General features: G+C 32.6%; 1 protein-coding gene and 1 long non-coding RNA gene across 3 annotated transcripts; both read left to right on the top strand.

Moving 5' to 3' along the window:
• Nucleotides 1-788: 788 nt before the first annotated feature.
• On the top strand, nt 789-6,458 carry LOC123670488 (ADP-ribosylation factor-like protein 1). Of its 2 annotated transcripts, none has more exons than XM_045603981.1 (5): nt 789-1,010; nt 1,091-1,307; nt 3,435-3,546; nt 5,079-5,297; nt 6,244-6,458. In XM_045603981.1, exons 1-4 carry the CDS (start codon nt 1,007-1,009, stop codon nt 5,286-5,288), a joined length of 543 nt encoding a protein of 180 aa, XP_045459937.1. In that variant the 5' UTR covers nt 789-1,006; the 3' UTR covers nt 5,289-5,297; nt 6,244-6,458. The 2 variants fall into 2 exon arrangements, with proteins under 2 accessions (XP_045459937.1, XP_045459938.1); XM_045603982.1 differs by having other exon boundaries at nt 791-825.
• A 1,349-nt stretch (nt 6,459-7,807) lies between these two features.
• On the top strand, nt 7,808-9,249 carry LOC123670002. Its single transcript, XR_006745849.1, has 3 exons — nt 7,808-8,270; nt 8,428-8,529; nt 9,186-9,249. It is a non-coding gene; the product is annotated as an uncharacterized LOC123670002 (long non-coding RNA).
• The last annotated feature ends 17,816 nt before the right edge of the window (nt 9,250-27,065 follow it).

The following is a 27,065-nucleotide window of genomic DNA, read 5'->3' as shown; positions in this document are numbered from 1 at the left end:
CCAATATAAGTGAGACAATTATTAGTCAGGTCTAAACGAGTTATGGTACCTATGTTGTTTTTTATTTTCTTAGTATAATTAATTAAAGCAAATTAAAATATTAAAGAGAAACAACTTAAACTAACTAACGATCTTACACAAAATCGTTATTTTATAAAATACAAACAAATATTTTAAGTTATAAGCTTAAAACACACATAGACACATTTTAAACAAAAATATATTAGCAACTATTCAATTTGAAGAAATATTGCTAATTTAATGTTACAGGAGTCTCAGAAAATGATTTACTAATACAACTGTATTAATGATATATAATAGTATTTTAGTATTCACTGACTTCAGCCTAATACAGTCCACTACTGAACACAGCACAGGTCTCCAAAATCTCGCGCCAAAACTAGCGTCAACTCATGTGTTTTGCCCATTGTCACCACGCTGGGCAGGCGGGTTGGTCGCAAGGCTAGATTGTCACACCAAAGATGCTATTTTAGTATTCAGGTCAAAGATATTAACAAATTATTATTCTAAGTATTGGCAATAAAATACTGTACATAATTTTGAAAATTCTCTATCATCTTGTTATACCTACACGAATAAAGCGTAGAGACGTAGCGTATTTTAAGATTGAATATTAAAAAAAAACATACGCTAACTAAGAATAATTATTTTATTGGTATTTTGTATTTTATAAAAATACTAAAATACGTTAAAATTTTTAAAGATAAAGTCATAAAGCAAATATATTGCTGTCGAGTAATTGAATTTTTAGTCTACAAAACATAGCAGGGCAACATTTTTGAGTGCTTGCTTACACGTCAAATGGTTAGTAACAATTTACGACTAATGTTGTTTAAAAAAGCCTTAAACGTGTGTAAATAACCTATTTAAGTGCTTAACAGGCAACTAACTTATTTTTAACATATTGGATGTGCCGGCGGAGACATATAAACATTCCTTAGTTATATAAACTAATGTTATTGTAGGCTAAACTTATCACAGTAAAATGGGTGAGTAAATTTTCTAATTGTAACAATATTTACCAAACAGAATGAAAAAAAATCTCAAGTAATGTAAACAATTATTTCAGGCGGTATATTTAGTTACTTTAGAGGCTTGTTGGGCGCTCGGGAAATGAGGATTTTGATCCTTGGTCTCGACGGTGCCGGAAAGACGACTATTTTGTACAAATTGCAAGTTGGTGAGGTCGTGACAACTATACCCACGATAGGTTTCAATGTAGAGCAAGTTACGTACAAAAATCTTAAATTTCAAGTATGGGATCTCGGTGGACAGACAAGTATTAGGTATGTATACAAACTTTAGTCTTGATAACACAAGAATATATTACCCATATGTGTAATATATTTTGATTCGGATTACGATTAGATTAGATTTTAACGATATTGTGTTGTTTCATAGAAATGACAACAAACATTCTTAGTTAAGGTTCTAAATAAATTTAACTTTTATTTATCAGCTTTGAAATACTTCTCTCATATATATAATAATTTAACCCAAATAAAATTATAAAATTCTAACTGAAGTAGAGCCAGCAGGAAATTCCCTGCTCAAAATATGGAGCAGTCTGACTAGGGCAGTACATCATGACCTTACAGAAGATCACAGCATAATAATACTGATTTAATAAAACACTTTTTTCGGATTTTATCGCGGTTTATTGTTAACTTTTGATTCCCGACGTTTCGGATACTTTACAGCAACCATGGTCACGGGAGGAGTCCTGTTTTATTAAATGAGTAAAATTCGCGTAAACATTAGAAAACAATATAATAATACTGTTTTCAAGCCGTGTTGTTTTCCTGTGGTAAGTAAAGTGACCAAAGATCCTAGGGAGAATTGGGGGTAGTGTCCACAACGCGCTTGCGATGCTTCTAGTGTTGCAAAAGTCTAAAAGGTTACCATCAGATGAGAAATTAAAAAAAAAATCTTATAAGATACACTGTATCATGATAATTCTACTGGATCCATACCTTTTTGTGCTAAAAATTCCTTAATTGAAGCTGATGAATCACATCATGCTGTAACTCAGAGGAAGTAATAATATTTATAAGGTCACCAAAATGAAGTTCATCTGCAGTTATGATAAAATTATTTTTTTTTTACAATTATTGTAAATAAAATTACAGTATTATAAACGTTTACAATATGAACATAATTATATTCTTATCAAAAATAAAAGACTTTAACATTACATTGTACTTTTACAATACAATTGTGTATGTAATAATTTTTTTTTTTCTTTTGTTAATATTTACTTAACATTACAAATGATGTTACAATAATTAAGAGTATGATTGTTTTAGTTCAAAAACATTGTATAAACAGTTCCAATAATGTAGTATATCAACTTGATGGTATAGTTAGAAAACATTGTTTCATTATTTACAATGTTCTTCATATCGGGTGTCGATATTTACTTCTATCATAAATGTTAAAATTTTCTCAATTAAGCTAGAAAGACTTTAATCTAGATTAACTTTTTTTTATACTACAAGTGTACGGCTCACTCACCAGATGTATCACACCAGAAGTGTATCAGCACATTGCCGACACAGCGACACAGTAGTGGTACTCTAGTCACCTTACCGTACTTCCCCAGTAAGGCTGCTCCAGATTTTAAGCAGGATATTTTCTGCTGTTCTGTACCTCAGATTAAAACACATCTAAATATAGAATGGTCTAGAATAGAACAAGAATATTTTATCTTTTAATATAATTCCCAGTAGATACATGCTATGTTTCATAAAGTCAGGAATCGACATTATTTTTGTTATAGTTGTAGTTAAGAGGTTAAAGAACATCATAGGCTACTTAATTATTTATTAAGATTAAGCCATTAGTTCTTTCCTATACAGATTAACATAGCTGAGGAAACAAAGTTGGTAACGTCAGCCATTCATATTATAATTAGTTGAACAACTGTTAAATTGTTTGCTTGTAATGAAATAGATGGCATTGAAGAGGAGTTGATTTGTTCATAATAGGCAATACACATTCACGGAGATCTTTCAACTAATCATAGATTGTTATTGAAGTACGTCACAGCAGGAAATACCAACCTCACAGAATATAACCGCTTAATAACACTGTCTAATAATAATAATTGACTTGTGCTGTGTTCGTGTAGTGAGTAACAAAGATCTCCTGGGTTGGGTTTGGGATAGATAGGGTTGGCAAGGTGCTTGCAAATGTTCATAAAGAACGGTATCCCCTTATCATACCATATGGACCATATTCTTCTTTTCCAACCTAGTAGAATAAAAAAAAATGACAAAGCTCCTGGTCAACTTAGGGTAGGGTCGACAAAACTACTGCATCCTCTTGTCATCAGGCTGTCCATATGCTTATCACCTACTCTTGAGGTATTAAAAATAATAATTTAATCATCAGCATCTGTTGTATGTTTTCAGACCATACTGGCGGTGTTACTACGGGAACACAGATGCAATAATATACGTCGTAGACTCGGCCGACAGAGATCGGATAGGAATATCTAAAGATGAATTAGTACATATGTTACGAGTAAGTATATTATACTTTTAACCAGACTTACAAAAAAGGTGGTTCTAAGGCTCTCATTCTATTGTACTTTTGTGTACCAATTTTAATGTTGTGTGTTATACAGAGAGATTAGATAGTAAGATATAAAGTCAATTAAATATGTATAATAAATTATTTATTTACACACACACACATACATCAGCCTATCGTAGTCCACTGCTGGACATAGGCCTCCACAAGTTCGCGCCAAAAATGACGTGAACTCGTGTGTGTTGCCCATAGACACTACGCTGGGCAGGCGGGTTGGCACCGAAAACGCTGCTGCCCGTCTTCGACCTGTGTATTTGAAAGCCTTATTTATTTAATTAAATTATTTATTTATTTACAAAAAAAAAAATTAAAATATACAATAACCAAATCAAAAAACTTTAATACTGAAAGTCGAAAAAGTATGCAAAATGAAATGTCGAAAAAACAAAAACCCAAATCAGTCAAGAACTCAGTCAAGAAGTCCGTCACAAAACAAAATGTATCACTTTATAATTTGTTTAAACAATTTAAATAGACTTCTATAATAATCTAGTCACTATGATATAATTAATTGTATCTACTAGGAATTATTTAGGAATACTTTCCTGTGTAAGAATGCTATATTGATAAGTTTAAAAAAGATATCTAATAAAACAAAGAAGAAAGAAAATAGTAAGTAAAATCTATACAAATAAATAAAATTGGAGTGTCTGTTTGTAATATTAAAATAACCGCTTTTTACTAAAGTGCATATGGATGTATACAAGGTACATGTCCGTCCATCCATCCATCCGTCCGTCCGTCCGTCCGTCCGTCCGTCCGTCCGTCTGTCTGTTCCGGCTAATCTCTGAAACAGTTGGACCGATTTTGAAGGGACTTTCACTGGCAGAAACTTATCCCGAATCTCTTTCTCTTTTCTTTCTTTTTCCTATAGAGTTAAGATTTTGATCAGTGACATTATATTATCAAATTGATATATCATATTATCAGTTACAAATTGATTTAGTTAACCTTTAATTTTGCATAATTTTCTTACCATATAAGAATTATTTCGGTGTTACTTTTGTCCAAACATTTTAATTAATATCAATATCAGTACTGATCAAATTAAAAGCTAGTAAGTAATATTAATTGAAACCCAATTTTGGTTTATTTCAGACATCATCCAAATAAAGTAAATCTTTTACGTTTTCATATAAATTTTGTATGATTTACCCATTACCAAAAATAAAGTTTGTGTAAAATTTATAAATTTGATAAACTTTTTAAAAAATATGCAATTATTAATGTTCATAATCAATAATAAACTTTTTTGTAATAAAAAAAGAATTATGTGGTTCTATGAAACCGCGATATCAGTGAAACTTTAGTGAACAAAACATTTACATTAATACACAGATCACAACACACAAATATCGCTGAACATTTGCGACATGCGATAGATGAACGAAAAGTTTTGGGGCGATAGAATAAAAGTTACTTTAAAAACTATATTATTTATATGTATTTTACGATTTTTCCAGGAAGAAGAGCTAGCTAATGCAATACTAGTGGTGTTAGCGAACAAACAGGATATGGCCGGTTGTTTAACAGTGGCTGAAGTACACCAGGCTTTGGGTCTGGATGCCCTCCGTGATCGAACTTTTCAAATATTCAAGACTTCTGCAGTAAGGGGCGAGGGATTGGACCAAGCGATGGATTGGCTCTCCAATGCGCTGCAGGCTAGGAAATAACAAATTTAGGTATTTTATCACTTATTTATTTATTTTTGTTATATGACTAATTTAGCAAACAAGCGTAAAGCCTACTAGATGGTAAACATTTACATGATGGTAGCCTATTGATGCCTACAACACCAGAAGCATCGCAAACACATTGTCGACCCTATATCTGATCGTCCCCATTAGCTCTGGCCACCGTACTCACCACGGGAACATAACACTGCTTGAGAGCACCGATATTTAGCTGTAATCTTCTGGAAGGTCGAGGCAATTCTCCAGACGGGATGCTCTAGATTTTGAGCAGGATATATCCTGTCATTCAGTCATTACAGCCTATACAGTCCACTGCTGGACATAGGCCTCCACAAGTTCACGCCAAAAACAACGTGACGCAGGGCTGGCTTTGTCGCACCGAAGACGCTGCTGCCCATCTTTGGCCTGTGTATTTCAAAGCCAGCAGTTGGATGGTTATCCCGCCACTGGTCGGCTTTTTAAGTTCCAAGGTGGTAGCGGAACTGTGTTATCCTTTAGTTGCCTCTTACGACACCCACGGGAAGAGAGGGGGTGGCTATATTCTTTAGTACCGTAGCCACAGAGTATAATATATCCTGTGTCCTGCCTCAATAAAAATAAATAAAATTATTTGTAGTAAATTTTAAACACACACTCAACAATATGCTATGCTATATTGTGGACCTGGAAACAACAAAAAGGCCAAAAGGGTCATTAATGCAATGCAGAACGTTCGTGCAATAGCTAGATGCTATCCACCATCAATTGTCTTGTTATACATTCATAAATGTGAGCGAATCAGCATTAATTAAAAAAAAAATTAAGCTACAAATGTTCAATGATAAAAAAATACCTACCTGAGAAAAAACCTAAGAAATTATATACCTACCTTAGAAAAAACCTTAGAAAAAGAAAAGTATGTGAAATTAAAAATTAAAAAACGTTTTTTTTCCAGAGTACTGAAGAAGATTTGATACACCAATTACGAGTCGGAGTCATAGTCGTCTTAAGCCAATAGAGTAGCTAGCGTCGCTGTCTGACTAACCAACTTTATTTTATGCATCAAAACTTCCAATTTTTTTTAAGGAATTGTTGCGATTTTTCTTTTAAAAACGTGTGATATCTAGTTTTGTCGCTAATTGTACATTGTAATAAAGTTATTTTAACGGATACACGAGTTTTATTTTATAATTTATTTATATTTTTTAGTAATATTATCCGTTAAAATTATTTTATTAATTTTTTTTTTGTGCTTTGTGTCATCGATTAACTAAACTTTGGACGTAAATTTTAAAAAAATATTGATAATATGATCAATTAGCGAAGTGTGTGCTCGCATAAGAATAAAACAGACTGCAATTACATCAAAAAGTAATACGACGAAGGTAGTCGATAAAACTGTCAATTAAATACGCTTTATGAGAGAGAATTCAAAAAGTACTCCTCAGATGTCGGTCAAATTTAAACGAGATCACACGACATACCCTACAACCTATGGTACACCTATTAAAAAGCTAAGGTAACAAAAAAAAACGGCTAAGTGCGAGTCGTACTCGCGCGCCGAGGGTTCCGTACAAACAAAATTATTAAAAATATTTTTATTATATGATGTAACTAAAAATTTATGCTATTCGCAAATTTTCCTTTATCTGTGAAGAAGTTATTTCATACCAAATTTCGAGATACTGAGTTCACGGGAGGTATCCTGTAGGTTTTGATTCCCTTGCGAGTGTCGAAAATTTGCAACATAAACGTTTGCACCTTTTTATTGCGTTGGTTTAAAAGTTTGACTTTTTCACAGCTTCAAGGGACAGTAGACCTGAGTATTTCATATGAATTTCAGCTTGATACCTCCACGGGTTGCTGAGAAAAAGGGTCTTGACAGACAGACGGACAACAGATGATCCTATAAGGGTTCCGTTCTTTCCTTTTTAGTGGAACATGTTTTATTCACATTAACATGTTCCACATACAAGTATTTTAAGCTTCTGCTTTCATACGCTATGTCTATATATGTATGACTTCGTAAATAATCTTTTAAACATTATGAAATTATGTTAAGTTAGTGCTCCAAATGTGATTTTTAAGCAATTAGCTCTTTTTAAAAACGTATGTTTAATCGTAATAATATTGAAGAAACACGTAAATAACGTATGTCTTAATGAAAAATGTTGTCTATCATACATTGTACTTATTAGCTATTTTGAAGTTTTAAAATATGATTTTATAACTATATGGCTTCTATAAGAGAATTAAAAAAATTCTAGAAATTTCGAGACTAATCCTCTTAAGGGGCTACCCGGCCGAATTTACTGTTTTTACATTCCTTATAGTATGCTTGAACGTTGAATAAACAATAAAGTTCTAAAGACAATATTTTAGCTTGATAATTGATCTGTAATTGTGTCTACTGATATATTGAAAAATTTACCTTATCACGAGAAAATGAATTTTTCGTGAACGCTTTTCTTGGTCTAAAATCCGTATAAACTCGCTAATTATGCAACGCATAGACATGAAACTTTAACCAGTAGTGAATAATGCATTACTCTTCAATACTGTCTGCCAATTTTTCAATTAAATAGATAATTTTTGAGAAATCTGTAATATTGAATTTCGTAAGTAAACCGGGCAAGCGGGTGTCTGCGCGGGCGACGAGGAGCATTCGCCTCTCGGCCGTTGTATGAGGAGCTTGTGTCGTTTGATGCGACGCGCGCGCATTTATTGTTTATTATTTTATTTTTATTGACCCCACAATTTTGACATTTGTGTGATAGGACACTGTAGACACTTTAGTTTTACAAGTGAACGAAAGGACGCATTTACTTATTTGCTTGTGCAAATACTGTTTATTTAGTTTTATAAGCGAGCGAAAGGACGAAATAACTACCTATTTGTTTACTTGTGTAAATTGAATATGCCGAAAGTATCAAAAGTGAAATGATATCAGCAACAAAGGCTCACGGAAATAAAAATCGCAGTGTAAGTACTTAATTACGTACTGATTTTTTATCGTAATTTTATATTGTATTGTAAGTTTATTACAATACAATAGAACGTATTAATAAAATTAATATAATATCAATTAAATTTACTAAAATTTACAATATAAATAATCATCTTATTATTTTATTTACAGAGCTCAAAGAAAAAGACAGGTACTACAACAACTCGATGGAAATATAGAAAACCAAGATTTAACTTCAGAAAATTGTCAACTTCGAACTTGCGATGTCACACAGTAAGTAAAATATGCTAAGAGTCACACCGCATTATTAGACACTTCCTGACTGGGCTTTGCGGACTTGGTGCGGTTATAAAAAAAGTAAATCGGTATGTGAACCCGACTGCTTAAATCGCTGTGAGTGATTTAAAATCAAGTCCAGTACTCAGTATAGGAATCTAGATTGAGTACTGGACTTGTTTATCTTTCTTTTCAGTTTTTATGCAGTCGGTTTTTATTTATTTTTTTTAATTTCCTTTTTTTACTTAGGATTAGTTTAAATGAAAAATGAGTACCTAGCCAGGAAGTGACATTTTAATCGTAGGCATCGATTACGTAATAGTATAAGTTTTGTGTGTTATATGTATGTGTGTATGTAATTAAGTATGTATGTTATATTGTGTATTCTTTTTGTCTTTATTCATACTATCTAATGAAATGACAGACCTACTTATAATCGACGAATAAAGTATTTGTATATGTATATTATTTATGAATGTATGTTTTAGTGTGTCAAACATACCTATATAGTACCAAAAAAAATGCAGCAATAAGTGTACTAGTATTTGTTTGCGTGGATGTGTGTGTAGATATGTGTCTTTGTGTTATCTTAATTCAATGTGTACAAAATGTAAAATATGTTATTATCTTAGTAAATGTATATTTTTTTCTAGGACTACCTTCAAAAAAGTGCCACAAGGTCTAGATTTAACTACGCCTATGGCACATAAGAATAAGTTTGCAGAGTCAACTAATGGGTTTAATTCAACCTATTGTCAGGGATTAGAAAGTGAAGAAAAAGAGGTATTTCCATTTTAGTTATCACTGTATTATTTTACCTTTCACATTTTCTTTCTGGTAAACAAATAAAATATGTGTTCAACTTTTTGTTCTCGATTCAGTTATTTTTTTTATTTCAGTTTACTATTACTACGAAACCGGAAGAAATTATATCCGATAAACACGTCGGAAGGAAGATTGTGGCCATATCTCAATTCAAAAATTACTCAACTTTTGTAAACATGGCCATCTAGCGTATTCATCGAATGATATAATACTAACAGGAGAAAATCAAAATAGTCTGATATCATTATTTACTTTTCAGTGTAAAATGTATAACGTAACTCTTACAATCGAAAATGATATCTGTGAAGACAATTATTTAAATTTGAATGCATGTGCAGTAGCTGGTACCATCGCAATAGGATGTGGCCGGTCACAACTTGAAGAAGTGTTGTCAGCTATAAATTTGCCTAGTTTCACTGAAAATACATACGACCACAATCACAAGGTTATTGGCAAACATCGTCATCTCATTGAGGTGAAATGTCCCATTACAGCGCATAGAATCGGCATAGACGAAGCTATTAGGAAGACAAAAATAACCGTCTGGAAAATAAATAAGAATGGTCAATACCACATTAACAAAAATTGGTATTACCAAATTCAAGGTCAATTACATGTAACACAAAGCAAAAAATGTATATATGCGGTATGGGGCAGTGAAAATGAATCGCTTAGAATCGAAATTATTAATAAAGACGATAATTTTTGGCAGAAGGAAATAAAACAAAAGTTGACAAAATTCTATATTGACTGCATACTTCAAAAACTGATTGATCCGAACACATTATTTAAGAAATATACTCAAATAAAAGCAAAAATGTAACCGATTCATATTTAAAAATAAAAATCACAATTTTAAATCAATGAGTGTATGTTTAATCATGTGTACTCAATATAATAATTGTGTTTGCAGGCAAACGAAAAAAAACCGACTTCAGTTATATCGACAAGTAATAAAACGCAGGTAGACAAAAAATTAGTCAAGTAAATACGCATTATCAAAGATTACTCCAAAAGTTGTAATCAGATCTCGATGAAATTTAAATGTGACCACATGATAAACATCGGCTTTCGACTAAATCAAAAATTGTCAAAATCGGTACATTAAAAAGTTATGCGGATTTTCGAGTTTTCCTCGATTTCTCTGGGATCCCATCATCAGATCCTAGTTTACTTATCATGGTACCACACCTAAGATATCTCCTTTCCAACAAAAAAAAAGAATTATCAAAATCGGTCGATAAACGACGAAGTTATCCCCGAACATACATAAAAAAATATATACGGTCCTCCTCCTTTTTTGAAGTCGGTTAAAAAGAGTAGGATTTTTTTTAATTTATTCGGCCCGCTGACTAGTGGTCTCTTTACAATCGACTATTTGGCTAGTCGGCCAAAGCTATAATCAGCACATCTATACTAATTAAATTACTTACCAACAAATAGATATCCAGGTATTTCTTTTTAGTCCATCCCTATTTGCAAATTAACTCTGTAGCGTATTTAAATAATTTGCAAAGTTAGTATTCACATATATTTAGAAGTGAATTATAAATAAAATATATTTAGGTATTTTAATCTGTTTGCGTTATCAACTCTCGGCCTATAAAATCGATTGATGATTGCGCGTTGTAATAATACGCAACAAATCCGCTAGATGTCTTATTTTACCTCACGCGCTTAAATACGTAAAAGTTGTCAGGTGAAGAGCGGGAAGAGGGCGGTCAAGCGAGTTGAAACGCGCGAGGTCATTCAGATAGGGTACGCCCTTAATAAACGGTTAGCTGTCGATGTTTAGTTGATTGATGACAAAATTTTTGTAAAACTATTTCAAAAGCATATCTTACGGCGACGCTTCTTGATAGGGAAATGATAAATACCTATAAAAAGCATTTGAGTGAGTGGGTATATACATAAGTTATTTCGATTATTAATATATATTTTGTATCTGTGACATTCGGATTATTAATAGTAATTTATAATCTGTCGGTAAGATATTTGTTCTAAATACATTATCCAGTAACACTTTGTTGTTTTATTTTAAGTTTATTAGTAAACGGTTCGTAAAGAAAACTAATCGTTTTTTGTATGTAGAAACCGAGCCTAAGTATGAAAGAAGTTTTTGGTACTATATTTTGTTTTTATTATTGACACTCAACGCTGTTAACCACAACAGTTAACAGCGAATTAAAAATTAGTAATTTGTGTTCACAACTACTTTGAGGTACTCTACAAAAATGTGTCCAAATAAAAATATGCAATATAAAAAAACGACCCTTAATTTAAATATTTATTACAGATAACAAATATACACGATAAAAGCGATCCGATTTTTCTTGATACTTAAAGAGAAGTCAGTAAGATATAAATTTGTAATAAATAGCGCCTAATCGAATCAAGTAAGTACAGCTCATAATATACTGAAGTTACTTTACAGCTAAAGTAAACACAATCAAAGTAATTAGCGAGGTTCAATTAAAATGTTAATGAACCTGCATCCTGCTCACGCAATTATGACAGGACATATTCAATATTCTATAGAATATATATCGTTTGTCTTGATGTTTAATGGGGAAATAACATCAACTTATAAATGCTTCTTCAACGAGACCGGTGGTATTTTTAAATCGACTACCCATTAGTAATGATTTTAAAGGTGTGTTTGTGTATGTGTGTGCGCGTGGTACGTGCTTGCGTGCGTGCGTGCGTGCGCGTGTGTGCGTGTGTATGTGTGTGACTTACGAGTTTCTATGTGTGTAAGTTTATTTTACGTACTCGGTATATTTAACGGTATAATTTGATTTTGTCGTAGTATGAAGAACATATCGCAAAAAGATCACAGTCTTCTTCAATCAATCTTATTATTATGACCACTACAACCTTTACTTGCAATTTTAAGTTATTTGGATAAAAATTGTGTGTCAGATCCGACGCACGACTGGAGTTTACTCCTTCAAATCGTCTAAGAAAAAGATTAATACCATATCAAATGGTATAAATTACTCAAAAACGCCATCTATCGAGATGAGATGGAGTTACGTCAAACGTAACGAGGTCATTCGTTCAGTATATTTTACTCCTTATATTTTTTTCATACCGGGGCCTTGTATGAAAATCGATTTTTAAGGAGTTATCTCCAAAAAACTTTTGGATGTCATTCTAAAATTGTTACTGAAGCCAAATCTATAATTAATGTATTCCATTATCTTTGAAAGATTCTTGGTATTGTGAGCGTTCATAAGAAGCTGCATACGTAGTTTATTTTAATTCAGTACCGTTCCCTCGGGAAGGGTCTTTTTATGTCTAATCGCGAATAATACAGAACAAATTAATAAAAAACGAGTGTGTTTGAAGACCACACGACTGAAAAAGCAGCGTCTTCGGTGCGACAAAGCCAGCCCTGCGGTCACCAACCCGCCTGCCCAGCGTGGTGACTATGGGCACAACACATGAGTTCGCGCCATTTTTGGCGTGAACTTGTGGAGGCCTATGTCCAGTAGTGGACTGCGAAAGGCTGCTGTGATGATGATGATGAACCTTTTTTTTTATAATAATTAAGTTTGTTCTAAAATAATGCATCATTTACGAAGGTGGTTCTAAAAACACTATTAATCCTTGTCCAAAAAATACGTTATTTATCACAATTAAGTTAATTTGTTTTTGAATAAAAATATCATCTAAGAAGATATCATAGTTTTAAAATAGCTTTGCAACGAATTAATAGTGATAGTATTTAAGTCAGCTACATAGTGAACAACCAACAACTAAAATGTATTTTATTTAATTATTTATTACTCTCTTACATAAATATAGTAAGACACTTTTACATAAAAAAAGAGAAACTGCAGCACAAAAATTAAATTTAACAAGAGGTAGTTACATTGACGTCATGCAAAGGCAGTCTTATTACTATAAGCAATCTCTTCCAGACAACCCCAGGTAAAAGGAGATTATTAAAAACAAAGTGAGGGATAGTGCAAAAGTAGATAGATACAAATACATAAAATCGCACATACACACACATACAGAAGATTAAGATGTATGTAGATGATGAAGAGTAGATGCATGTATAATGTACCACAAAGTAATAAAAAAACATATAGTTAAAAACACATTTACCAGTATAAAACAAATCATATTTACCCGTTCCATAGTCCTTAGCAATCAGTAGTAACAAGCCCGATGCCGATGGTGACAAGCGAATAATTTTTAAAGAACATGTTTACATTACTTTTATTAAACATTCACAGATAAAGATTACCGGTTGGGCGTCTGTTTTGATATAAATGGCTTCAAGTTAATTAATAATTCGTTAAGAGTGAGCGTTGAGAGCGTTGGTTGGGTTCCATGGTTTTATCAATTCCTAGTATTAGTTTTATAAGTGAAGATATTATGATTTATTGTGATGTAGTCGTACTGTTATAAGTTTTTCATAAAATTAATTGTAACGAAATTCGTGTCCCATATTTCTTTAAAGGTGTAGTGTGGTGTGTCTACTAATTATACCAACGACTATATAATACCTATATTTATTCCTTTCGTCTGTTCCTACGGTAGGCAACTTAATGCTTGTATTATAGGTAACAGCCGACTCGACTGCTATAGGTAATTTTTTTGATAATATACATAGAAATATAAATAAAATATTTATATAATTTATTTTCTAAGTTTAAGTTACCAAATTGGGGTACCTACATTTCTTTAGCCTTAGATTGGTATATTTAAAAAGATTTTGTTATCTCATGTTACTAAATGCTTCCATTTAAATAGCTTTAAACGATTTATAATAAGAACACAGCCGATGCATCAGTCTGTTAAACAGCAGAATATGAGATCAGATTCAAAAATACGACATGTTCGAGAGATTACGGCTTAAGGATCTCTAAACATAATGGTGAATTTTAAATTCTTATCGAATCTAATTAGCTTAAAATCTGCAGAAGAAATATTTTAATTAAATATAGTAATAATCTTGTTATAGTTAATTTCAACTTTTGTCTTTGGTACTTAGAAAATGGCGACAAAATGCGACGAAATATTGCTGTGTCGCCCACGTTTAATACCATTTTAATACAATAATATACCTACTTATTTATAGTCTGTGCTTTATATTTGACAGTCTAAGATATCTTATAGCAACTTAATAAAAATAAATGCAGGCTGTTAAATACTCATTTAATTACATGAGATTTTATCATTTTCAATCATTAAATGACTTCAGATTTTATCGATTACAGATGAACAAATCTTTACTTTTTATCGTGTTATAAAATGTATAGATTTTTCTAGATAATTCAAGTCAATTTATATTCACGGCGAAGAAATTATTCAAAAAGTTAACTATACCTGTTTCATAAATGTATTCAATTGTAAACGAGATGACTAGATTTATAGACGCCATTAGGTGGTAACAGATAGAAGCAAAAGCGAAATGCAAATGATAAAAGTTAATATAGTCTAAGGTTGATATTACATTAAATGTACAGAATATGAAATTCAATATAATATTCGTTTTGAGTAATCTCTGAGTTTTGTCGACGCTTTGTCTGACATCGCGCAAATGTAAAAAGACAACCAACTAATGACTAACGCAGATCAAAAGAACAATATTTGAAATCCATTAAAAATTCTGTAAAACCTCGGCAATTGGTAAGTAATGGATGTAATTAATAACAATCCATAAATCACCTCTTACCTTCAATTCCATGAATAAGATTATCGATATATCATTGAAACCATTTCCTCTTCCTGTCTGACGCTATGTCACGTCGCTTCAGTGGTGAACAGGCTAAAAATTCCACGTACAGTCGTAACTGGACTCGGTCCCTGAGCGCTGACAGCACCGTTCTATTCGCCACAAATGAACTCCATCGAGAGATCATACTTAATGAATGAATAAGACAGGAATATATTTTATGGATTATCTTAACAGAAATTTTAAACTTATTGTTTCGACCATTTCCTCTATGTGTATTGGTACGATTTAAAAAAATATTTGTGCGTTTTTAACTTCATAAATTGATAATGTACATAGGTAAATAAAAAAGTGTCTCATAATAATAACAACATACGCTTCAGCCTATAATATCCCACTACTGGGCATAGGCCTCTTTCCCCATGTAGGAGAAGGATCAGAGCTTAATCCACCACGCTGCTCCAATGCGGGTTGGCGGATATATTCCCTACTATGAGTAACGATCGCTATCAGGTGTACATGATAACAACCGGGACCGACGGCTTAACGTGCTCTCCGAAGCACGGTGGGGAGATCCACAAGGACTGCACAAACACCCAGACCACGGCAAATACCTGTATGGCCAATACAAATGTTTGTCATGTGCGGGGATATGTTTCGCCTATTACTTACCACTCATAACGACAGAAAATTCCTAAATTGTCTTTAACTGAAATACACGTACACTGTACAGGTGTAGCAGACAGAAATAAGTCGAAAGGAAAACTAATTAAATTCACTGTTATTGATAATTTCCCATTTCTTTATTTTTTCTACCAAATGACCAAATTTGGACGGTGTATTTTTTTAATTAGGCTTTTAGTTGCCCATTCCCTTTGTACTACATAAAATATTAGTTTATCGGCATCCATTTTTTTACAATAGTTTCTTTCATTCTCGTTCTTCAGACCAGCAGTTCTTCAAAACTGTCTCCGGTGTATTAATAGAATCTCAAGCTATACGAACTGGACATAACCGACGAAGTCTATAAATGTCAAACTGTTTGTAAAAGTCCTCCCGTGACCATGGTTGCTGTAAAGTATCCGAAACGTCGGGAATCAAAAGATAATAATAAACCGCGATAAAATCAGAAAAAAGTTGTTTCATTAAATGAGTAAAATTCGCGTAAACATTAGAAAACAATCTGTTTGTAAAACTAAAAAAAAGGTTGGATTTTAATCTGACATAATCCTCAACTACAGTTCGGTATTAATTTGCCGAATTTCCTTGTTTTCTCTACTATGTGTAATGGTCGTTTCCCGACATTTACGGCAATAGTAACAGCGACAGCTTTAAATGCTCTTCGAGGTACGATGTAACGTGTACTTCGCTATAAATGCCAAGACACGAAATAAGTATTTTTACAAATGCTAATATCCTCGTCGAGCGAGAATTAAACCAGCTGCGTATCAGGTTTCATCGCAATCGATTTTGTAGTTTTTGCGTGAAAGAGTATCAATCATATACGTATATCAATCTATACTTACAACCTTTTGAATTTATAGTGCTAAAAGCCACGATCGAAATTATACAAATCATTGAAAAGGAGAATATATTGTTATAATATTATGAACAGATAATTTAATAATGACCCGAAGGAGATCGTTACAAACGGAGCAGACGAGATTTGGTGTCCAAGTTAGGCCTGAATTTATTGGAAGTCGGCTTGTTCAATCAGATCTTCTCTGAACCAACATCCCAATGTGCCAAATATATACAAGAGTATTAGTAGTATTAAGTTAAGATCTAGTAATAATTTAGTATTATAATTTAGTTTATTTAAAAATGTTAAAATTGTTAGTTTTAGTATAGGATAAGTATACTGTCATGTACATATGTATAAAAGTCCCTAATAAAGATAGTCAAAAAGAAAAAAAACCCGAATTGAGGAAATTAGAAGTTATAAAACTAAAAATATTTTCACCTGTGTCAAAGATATATCGCGGTTCAGCCATGCCATTGCCGGGCATAGGCCCCATCCCCGTGTGGGATAAGGATCAGAGCTTAATCCACCACGTTGCTTCACTGCGCGTTGGCGGATATATTCCCTACTATGAGTAACGATCAATATCAGGTGTATATGATAACAACCGGGACCGACGACTTCACATTATTCCAGAAGGCCAGACACACAAACCGGAAAAAAGTATTTGTTCAAATATAAATATTCATCACGAGCGGGAATCGAACCCGCAAACCGCCGGTGTTTAGGCACCTACAAGGCAAACGCACCACTATGTAAGATATATTGTATAAACTTACAAAAAGTCTGTATAGGTGTACATACTCATTTTATAAACTGGCTAGTTAGTTGCCTGTCATTCACGTAAAAAAAAAATAGAATGGAATACTTTATTTAAAATTATGTCAGAGCAAAAAAGGATGTTCATTAAACTCTTAATTTGTTTTAGTTAAGTTTTTTAAAAGTGTTAGAAAATTGTGTTATTTTTTTAAACTTCCAGTTCGAACAGGTAAACAGAAAATAAAGATCAAAGCACCTTCAGATATCGACTTCAAAATAGTGAGTACACAAAAATATCATTATTAACTTTATTTATAAAGTTTTTTACTATTACGACTACGACTAGTATTCACCGGATTAATTTGGAAAATACAAAGAAATTATTTTTACTATATTAAAAAGCTAGAAGTATATAATACGTCTATTAAGTACCTTTATGTTCTCTATATTGCTTGACAAACTAAATTTTTTCCTGGGTTTAGTTTGGTCAGAATTTCCTTCGAAATAGCCCTCTATTTAGAACCTCTAAACATTAGAAAGAACAATGAGGAACAATGAATGAGAAAAGTCAGGCAAGAAATTGTCTTTCAAGAAATTTCTTATTTCTCACAGTATCAAATTTTACGCCGTCATTAAGACGCCATATGAGCGTAATAATTTAAATTCAAAAGAAAGTTGCCTACTAATTTTATTACCGAATCAATAAAATGCTTAAAACTAATCAAATTACTGTAACCCGATATATTTTTGTATCTGTCTAATTTCGACCGTTCGAGGAGCCACGTGTTCAAGTGCTTGCATTTAAAGAATTTCAGTAAATATTATTGTTGTAGTTCAACGATGATTGCGGGGCCCGGTAGCTCGGATGCATTCCTTTAATACACATCGCTAAAATAAACCTTAATTAACCTGAATAAGGTTGAGAATGTCAGTCGTTTGGGCAAATATGTAAAGAACCCTGCATGTCGCTGAAGGACCGTCATTTCGGAAATGTTTTAAAAGGTCTCGCTTGCCATTTGATTCTGAGCTGTAGGTTGGGGTATTTAGCAATTTTTTTCGGATGGACTGTGGTAAGTTTGGGCGCGGGCTGACAGTGGGGGGAGTGTATGCGGTCCGACTGGTTGCGAGCGACGACCGGAGGCTGCGCGCGCGCCGCCGTTCGTACATTCGCATGCTTAATTTTATAATCCCACGTGGCTAATGTTTTAGCTACCGATAGTCGTTGAGCCCGATTTGGAATTTTGTTACTTCTATTTCCTTACTGTATTAAGATATTAAGTATATAAGATATTTTATTATATTATATTTATTTTATTATATAGTTATATAACAGTTTTTGACCGTTGAAGAAAATATATGGCACCAATACAGGAGGATATTCTCCGCATCGAAGAAAATAGTACATGCTATATATTAATATATTAGTTTCAGTATTTATTTAATACAATATTCATTTTGAATATACGGACAATAATTTATTATACTTATTTCTTTTATTAAGAAAATACGATAGACGAATAGAAATACTGACCAGAGTATATCTTTCGTCAAGCTTTTAATTAAAGGTAAAATAAAATTTTCATCCACCAAATAATTAAAATACCGATCATAGCTTCAGCTCAATTAACGTCCCCGGACTAGCTAACATAGAGACGAGATCGTAAACAAGTTTGTAGTAATCAAATAAGGATAAAAAACCGAGCTAAAGATAGCGACAGTTTCACTCGAGAGTACCGTAAACTGATTTACGCCATACCAGTTCCAATCCGAGACCCAGTGTTCGACCGAACTCAAAGGGCCTCGTGCGCGACTGTACAGGGAACAATTCCTCTAAGGAATTTATTAGAGTTCGTAGTGAGCGCGGTAGTGCATCGGACGTTCTCTCCCGAAAATTATCGAGAGTAAGAGTACATTGAACAAGTGTTGAAACAGTGTTAGTCGCCAGTGTATTGTGCGTTCTGGAATGGATGGCTAGGTAACGTGACCTTTTACTTAGCTGTTTGTGTCGTAAGTTGGTTAGTTTGTAAGCTGTTTTTTGCGTTCTGCAATTCGTTTTGAAATTATTTTATTTTCATTTGTGATTTTTGCTTGATGACATGATTCAATTTTCGAATCAGTTTTCGCGGAGTTAAATATCTTCTTTTCCTGTCTGATATAACCAACGAATTATCGATTTATTAACGCGTTTTCGCTAATTCTATGATCAAAATATCTTTGAAAACATTTATTGTATTTTATAAAAACTAATAAGCCAGGAACATTCACCTTTTAACGCAATCTTCAATGCCATTTTAAGTTTAATCGAAATTCGTTGTAACTTTGAATCGTCCACCGCTTCTGTTTTTGTTTAATCAAACTCGTCTTTATAATTTATTATACAAAAACAGTTCCGTCATGTAATTATAAGAATTTTACAATATGTATGAGCTAAAACTTCATGTAGATATAAACTTTCAAATTGACTATTATATGATGTGTAACATTTGTAGTTTAAACGAGTTTTGGCGGTAAATTTATTTCCTATGTTTATGTAATTTTAACATCAAAATACTGTTTTCTTTATCGATACCGTGGTGAGTTTATACAGATAATTACTTTTAGGAATTTATCTGTATCTAAATAAACCACAACACTATGGAAATTTCTCAACAATTGGTTTAGTTAGACCATCGTTTTGTATCGATATTTGTCAACGAATTTCTCGATAGCATCACATTGTTTAGTGCGTTCATTGGCCATATTTGATAGTGATGAATATACTTGGAACAATCAAATTATACCACATCAGTTACTAGCGAAAAATCTTAGTTTTTTTACCACTCAGCAATTATTCAAATTAATTAATTAAATTACTTGGTTGGTATGCTTGGGTTTTAGAATTTTTTTCATGGTATCTACTCGTATCTAAGGAATTTCAAGCACTTGCGAGACACGTTTTACCGAGCATTAGATACAAATGAAGCTAGATTTATTTAAACTAAATAGCGCCTAGGAATGGTGTTCGTTTATACGGATTTATGACTGCTTTTTAATTAAATTCCATTTAACATGAACACAATTTAAGTATATTTACGAATTCCATGAATATTAGCGTTTAATGGCATTTTTTAATCGACATCAATATTATTAATCGGACAAATATTTCATTTTCTTTATTTATTGACACTTTATTGTTTACCAAAACTACACGGTACACATAGTTTTGTGCTATAGTTACAAATGTGCAGTAGGTACAATTGGCGGACTTACGGTTATTTAGGCATTTTTTTTTCTAAATACCGATTTTCTGTTTGAACGCGATATGCTTAAGAATATTTTATAAGAAGTCTATCGGCAATAGATACGGATCTTTTAACGTTTCTTACGAAATTATTTCTTATATGCTGCGACGATATTTGACACATTTTCTTAATTTTTATTTTGAAATATCGAGCCTTTGTTTGTTAATTGTTTTCAATCATCAATGTATTAATTGTATCCGGTTTTGAATACAAAGCATCTTAGCTTCTAATATAACCAGCCGTATTCTTTATGCTCCATTTATTTACTTTTAAACCTTAGCTTTTAATGTGGCTCTTATTGAGAGCTTTAAAGATATTAAAGCCACTTCTTGATACAGTGTATATATTTATAATAATTATAAAAAAATATCTTAGACGAGTGAATTAACGGTCAATGTGGTGGGTGGGTCAATATTTGTTTGTCTTTCACAAAAAATTATAAGGCCGACTAAAATGTGGGTGAAGATAATTGAACAACCTGAATAGCACATAGACTTTTTAAAATCGAAATTTTCTCAATATAGCGTTTATTCAACTCAGAAAACCAAAACTCTATCAATTACTATTAAAAGTCTTAGTACACTAAACACATAACGAACTTTCGAAATTCGAACTGCATAATCCTTTAATTTCAGTGCTACTCCAATGATTTGTTAGTGATCATTATTGTTTTAAACAGTACGTTATCGACAAATAAGCTTACAAAACTATATTAGTGCTGTGTGGCTACGGCACTAAAGAATTTAGCCACCCCTTCTCTTCCCGTGGGTGTCGTAAGAGGCGACTAAGGGATAACAAGGTTCCACAACCACCTTGGAACTTAAGAAGCCGACCGATGGCGGGATAACCATCCAACTGCTGGCTTTGAAATACACAGGCCGAAGACGGGCAGCAGCGTCTTCGGTGCGACAAAGCCAGTACTGCGGTCACCAACCCGCCTGCCCAGCATGGTGACTATGGGCAAAACACATGAGTTCACGTTATTTTTGGCGTAAACTTGTGGAGGCCTATGTCCAGCAGTGGACTGTATAGGCTGTAATGAAGATGAAGATGACTATTATTAGTACATAGCGATATAGTTTTACATTAATCCGGATATACCTAAGGTAAAAGTATAACTATATCAGATGTCTGTACTAATCATTAATAGTCGAAAGCTTCTATCACTGTTACCTTTGTAATAGCAAAATATTCTCGTTTACAGATATAATCATTGTTACAATTTTTGAACTAAGACTTCTTTACGTACGCTTGACTTGGGGAGTAAGCTGGTGAATGCGTGACGGGAACGTTAGAGTAGTAGTGAGTATAAGTTAGTAAAGATAGAAAGAGAGAGAGCTACGTTTCGTATATTACAGTACTAATGAAGGGAACCAAAGAAGTTTTACTTCAGTCGTGTGGTCAAAAGAACACTCGGTTTTATTTCTATATGGCTTTGTTAAGAGATATCTCTATGTGATGAAAATATAGTAGTAAAGTAGGAGTACATAAGAGTTGCAAATTTCGCAACAGCCATTCAACTAGATTTTAATTACGCAATAAATAGCAGGCGAGGTAATAAACAACTGTTTAGCTATTTCTGATATGTCTTTTATGGGCGTTTTATTAAACATTTAATGTTTTGTAATAGAAATGAGAATTAATCAAGTTTTAGGACTATTAAAATGATTTTAACAAGGACGTTCATCAAGTACATGAGCTCATATATAATATCTAACCTATTCTATTCTATTCTAAATATACGCTTCACACTTAACGGCCCCCATTAGGATTTACTCCCGTGTCGGGGGTCCGGAACACACACAATACACAAGCACAAACGCCCGGACCACGGCAAACATCTATATGGCCAATAGAAATGTCTGTCGTGAGCGAGGATCGAACCCGCGACCACCAGCGCAACAGCCTGTGCTGTGAATGCTGCGCCAACGCGTTGTATGTTTACGTGATTATAGGTACGTAGATCAATTGTCTGACTCAATGTCTTAGTATTGTCTTTGCAAATTCTATATGAACAAAAGGTTTAATGGAAATTAGCAATTAAAAAAATATACTTAATTGAAAATATTGAAGTGTAAATAATAAATAAATAATGTAAATATACTTAAAAGCCCCAAAAATTCAGCCTTCTCTTCACGAAATCGGATATAGGTACTTAGAGTTAAAAATTTAAACGCGTTATAACGACAAAAACTTATTAACTGTATTTTGTAAATCAAAGCATAGTCGTAAATCAGCTTATTTTTGTTTATATGTCAGGATAATTTTGTAACTGCATGATTAGGATAATTATAAAAATTTTAGGTTTCTATTAAGTACTGTGATAGTTTAAATTGAAAGGTCTTTTTCGTAAGAAGTTCTGTCTATTGAGAAATATTGTAGGCTATAAAATAAAACGATATGGCATCTTTATGGCATGAATGATGTTTATTATTATAACTCTGTACCTATCAGCGGACACCAAGAGTTTGGTACCTATCAATCATTTGTTTACGATGGAATGGGGTTCTCTTAGAAGCATAAATAAATTTGATAATTTACACGTAAAGCAAACATTGTAAATAATATTTATGTAACATAAATACATAATTAGGTTCCTAGTTAATCAATTCTTGGGTTAATTGGCTTTCAGTTGTGCCAGGGTAGCACTGTCAATTTCGCCAATGTCGCGTGGAATAGGAACGACACGGAGGAGAATGATCAGTGTGGTTGAGATTGTTAAGTTGAAGCTAAAATGATTATAACAGACAATATATATGTTTCTAACAGTTTTGATAAACATGCTTCGAGCCCGCCGTGATATACCTTATGTACCTGTCTTTTATCAGAAATAAAATTAAATGAAATGAAAATATTTATTTCGCTATAAGGTGACACACACTTAACGAAAGTCATAAATAATATCATTTACAAAAAAAAACGACAATTATAAAAGAAAGTTAAGGTAGCAAAATATCAAGCAACAAAAAAAAAATAACATGTTAACATTACGAATTTGTAATGTACCCAGTATAAGCAACCTTAACTTAATCAAAATAGTCAAAATTAAGTTACTCAAAATCTCTAATCGGTAAACATCCCTTCATATTATATCCTCGGATTTATTACATTTTACAATAAATAAGATAAAGAAATGTGTCTATGCTACCCTTTAAGTTTTTTCAAATAAGTGGATTTAGTAAACTTAGTATCGTAGGTTAGTACCTAACGATATAAATTAAGTAACGATATAAACTAGATGTGCCCCGCGGTTTCTCCCAGGGTGATTTAAGTAAAAAAAGGTATTAAAGTATTACATAGGCTATAGCTTTCCTCAATGAATGGGCTATCTAACACTGGAAGAATTTTTCAAATCGGATCAATAGTTCCTGAGATTAGCGCGTTCAAGTAAGCAAACAAACTGTTCAGCTTTATAGTGTCGTTCACAGCAACTGCTCTCCTACTAATTCCGTAACATGTAAAACAGATACACATTTTCTATTTATAATCATGAAGTTAAGTCCAGTAATTATCTTTCTTATAAGATTCTTCTCAGAACGAACAGCATTCCAAACCAGCGGTAGATTTATTTCAACTCAAACACGACTTGTATACGACAATTAAAAATTTAAATTTTACCATTAATTAATATCATGTATTTAAAGTAATTCTGTATTTGAATTGAATTTGGAAAAATCAACAAATACATTAATCTTTACTGATATTATAAAGCTGAAGAGTTTGTTTGTTTGTTTGCTTGAACGCGATAAACTCAGGAACTACTGGTACTTTCAGTGTATCATCACGCTAAAACTAATAAAAGCGGAGCAAGAATGTTTCAAAATTGTTTTTTTTTTTCCTTTTGAGAGTTTCCCCAGCTAGCCCAAAGTAACTTTTCCACGCGGACGAAGTAGCGGACATAAGCTAGTATAATATGAAGTTAATAACTCGTATATCATTATATCTAGAGATCGCTACTTAGTGATATGATCGCTCATTGCACTACATGTATCTAATATTAAGGTTTGCCATGTATAATATCTTTAGTTGGCATAAAATGGTTTATTATTATTATTATAAATATCTTCTAAATTAACTTGAGATTGTAATCTCAACCACATCTATAAATCTTCCCCGTGTCTTATTAGTTCTAAGTGACATTGGCGAAATCGTTTGCTGCTTTCATAGATTGGAAATCATTAATCCAAACGAATATAATTAAATAATTATATCTAACCTCAAAGATTAACTTCCTCACATGCATCGTTAGAATTATACTAACCAAATACTCCTACACTTAAAACTAGAACAACCCGTTATCATTAGCAAAACCTCTTTAAACAGGAAACGAATAAATTAAAAGTCAACAGAGAATTAACGCGAGTTAGATTTATTAAAATTGATCAAGCGTTATTTGATCTTGATTCCAGAAGATTTATACATGCGTTAATGGCTTTGCTAATTCTATTTAACGTTGAAGACCAAATTTGCATATTACAAAGAATCCCAAAGTAACTATTTTTCTTTCAGACGACTTAGAAACGGACCCATAACTTTGTTTTTGAACTAAACTAGTTCCTAATTCTAAGTTGCCACCGATTCTTATCAGTAGAATTAACATTCCAAATTGTAACTTCATATTAACTATTATCAAATAATACATACATTGTAAAAATATGAAACAGAAGTGCTTTCGAAGTCTGTATGATTCTTAAAAATCATTAAATAAGTTTTTCGTTTCATTTTGATTTATACTTCTTTTGTTCCATAATTTATTTATTTATTTTTGGATTTTTATTCGTCATTTTTACAATCGAATCTATTATTTTAATATATGACCGATTTTTTGTGCATATTGGGTAGGTCTGAGAATCGAACAACATCTATTTTTCATCTCCCTAAATGTTAAGGACTGGACTACCACCCCTAACACTGCTAAATATATATTTTTTAATTTTTTGATAAATTATTTATTTTTTATTTTATTATGATTTAGCGTTGAAAAATACACACAACCCTAAATTTTCACCCTTCTACCACCAACCTCAGTTTTTAAATAGCGTTTAGCGGCAAGACAACGTTTGACGAGTCAGCTAGTAGGTATATTATAAAACTTTAGCTTTAGATACCTTTATATCTCAGATAACCTATCAGCATCTTGCAATACAGGTCTATTATTATATATTCTTTCCACAATACGCTGACATTCTAACGTAAAAACAATTTTAATTTGAGTTGGTAGATCGTAATATTATCTATCAATAACTTGATTTATAAAGCCCTGTCAAAAGTGATGACTCATTGTGTCGTTTTTATAATACAGATATTACATCATCATAGTTATTCGCACATTCATAGACCAAATTAATAATGAATGTTTTTCATATATTTATATAATGCAGTCTTATTGTATTATTATTAACATTATGACTAAATCTAGACGTAGTCACCGTTGTGTGATTTCTATTAGTAATAAAATGTAAGTAAGGTTGTAAGTAAGGTAACAGCGGCTGGATTTTATCATCTACAGGACCAGACAATTGTGAAGACAAAATAAAATTTTCGTGACTAATAAACTGTATACATACATACCTACATAAAAACATAAATACAAACCAATAAAAAGTCCTAGATATAAATGGATCGACTTCTGTTATTCTCCTCAGAAACTATATTAACAGGTCTAAATATTTACCCTTAGTTGAATTAAATATAGTTTGTGATATAGGGCATTAAGGGACTGACATTTTCAGCGCAGCTGTAAAAAGTCCCAAAATCAAAATAGAAAAAATATCATATTTACTGTCACCTATCCTATAACACAGGCAAAATTTTTCTAACTTTGTAACGGAAGACTGGATGTAAATTCACAAAAACATACATATATTTATTTATTTATATGTACAAATAGGTCGGCACATTCATGACAAACAGGTGAGTTCAGTCCATTTTTGGCGCGAACTTGTGGAGGCCTATGTCCAGCAGTGGATTGTATTAGGCTGATGTGATGGTGATCATGAGATGAAATAGGTCGGCAAACAAGCGTACAACCTGCAGCACCAGAAGCATCGGAACGGTTTTGCCGATCATACCGCCGATCCCCCTAGGAGCTGTCATCACCTTACTCACCACAGGAACACAACACTGCATGAAAGTACTATTATTAAGCTGTGATTTTCTGTAAGATCGAGGGACTTCCCCAGTCGGTATATTAACAAAATTAGTTTTTCCCAAACATGTCATCGGTCAGACGGTCGGTTAAAATTTAATTATATGCACAGATCAAATACAAAAATGTTGGCAATGTAGGTTTATGTATCCGCATTCAAAGTAAATTCTTATTAAAGTTAAATTCATTCGCCGCTCGGTTCCTAGATAAGTTATGACTTTGTTTTGTAAGACCGCGTGCTACTGCCTAGCTAATGTTAGGTCAGCGTCGTAAATTATACAATACAAGCGAATTAGTCTTCCTAAT

This window comes from Melitaea cinxia, chromosome 4 (assembly GCF_905220565.1).
Source record: "Melitaea cinxia chromosome 4, ilMelCinx1.1, whole genome shotgun sequence".
Classification (NCBI taxonomy): domain Eukaryota; kingdom Metazoa; phylum Arthropoda; class Insecta; order Lepidoptera; family Nymphalidae; genus Melitaea; species Melitaea cinxia.
Note: the sequence above shows the minus strand (reverse complement) of the source record. Positions and strands in the feature narration are given on the sequence as shown.

Coding starts and splice junctions, on each gene's coding strand:
- LOC123670488 (XM_045603981.1), top strand. Junction 1,308..3,434: donor GGTGGACAGACAAGTATTAG/GTATGTATACAA, acceptor GTATGTTTTCAG/ACCATACTGGCGGTGTTACT. Junction 3,547..5,078: donor AATTAGTACATATGTTACGA/GTAAGTATATTA, acceptor CGATTTTTCCAG/GAAGAAGAGCTAGCTAATGC.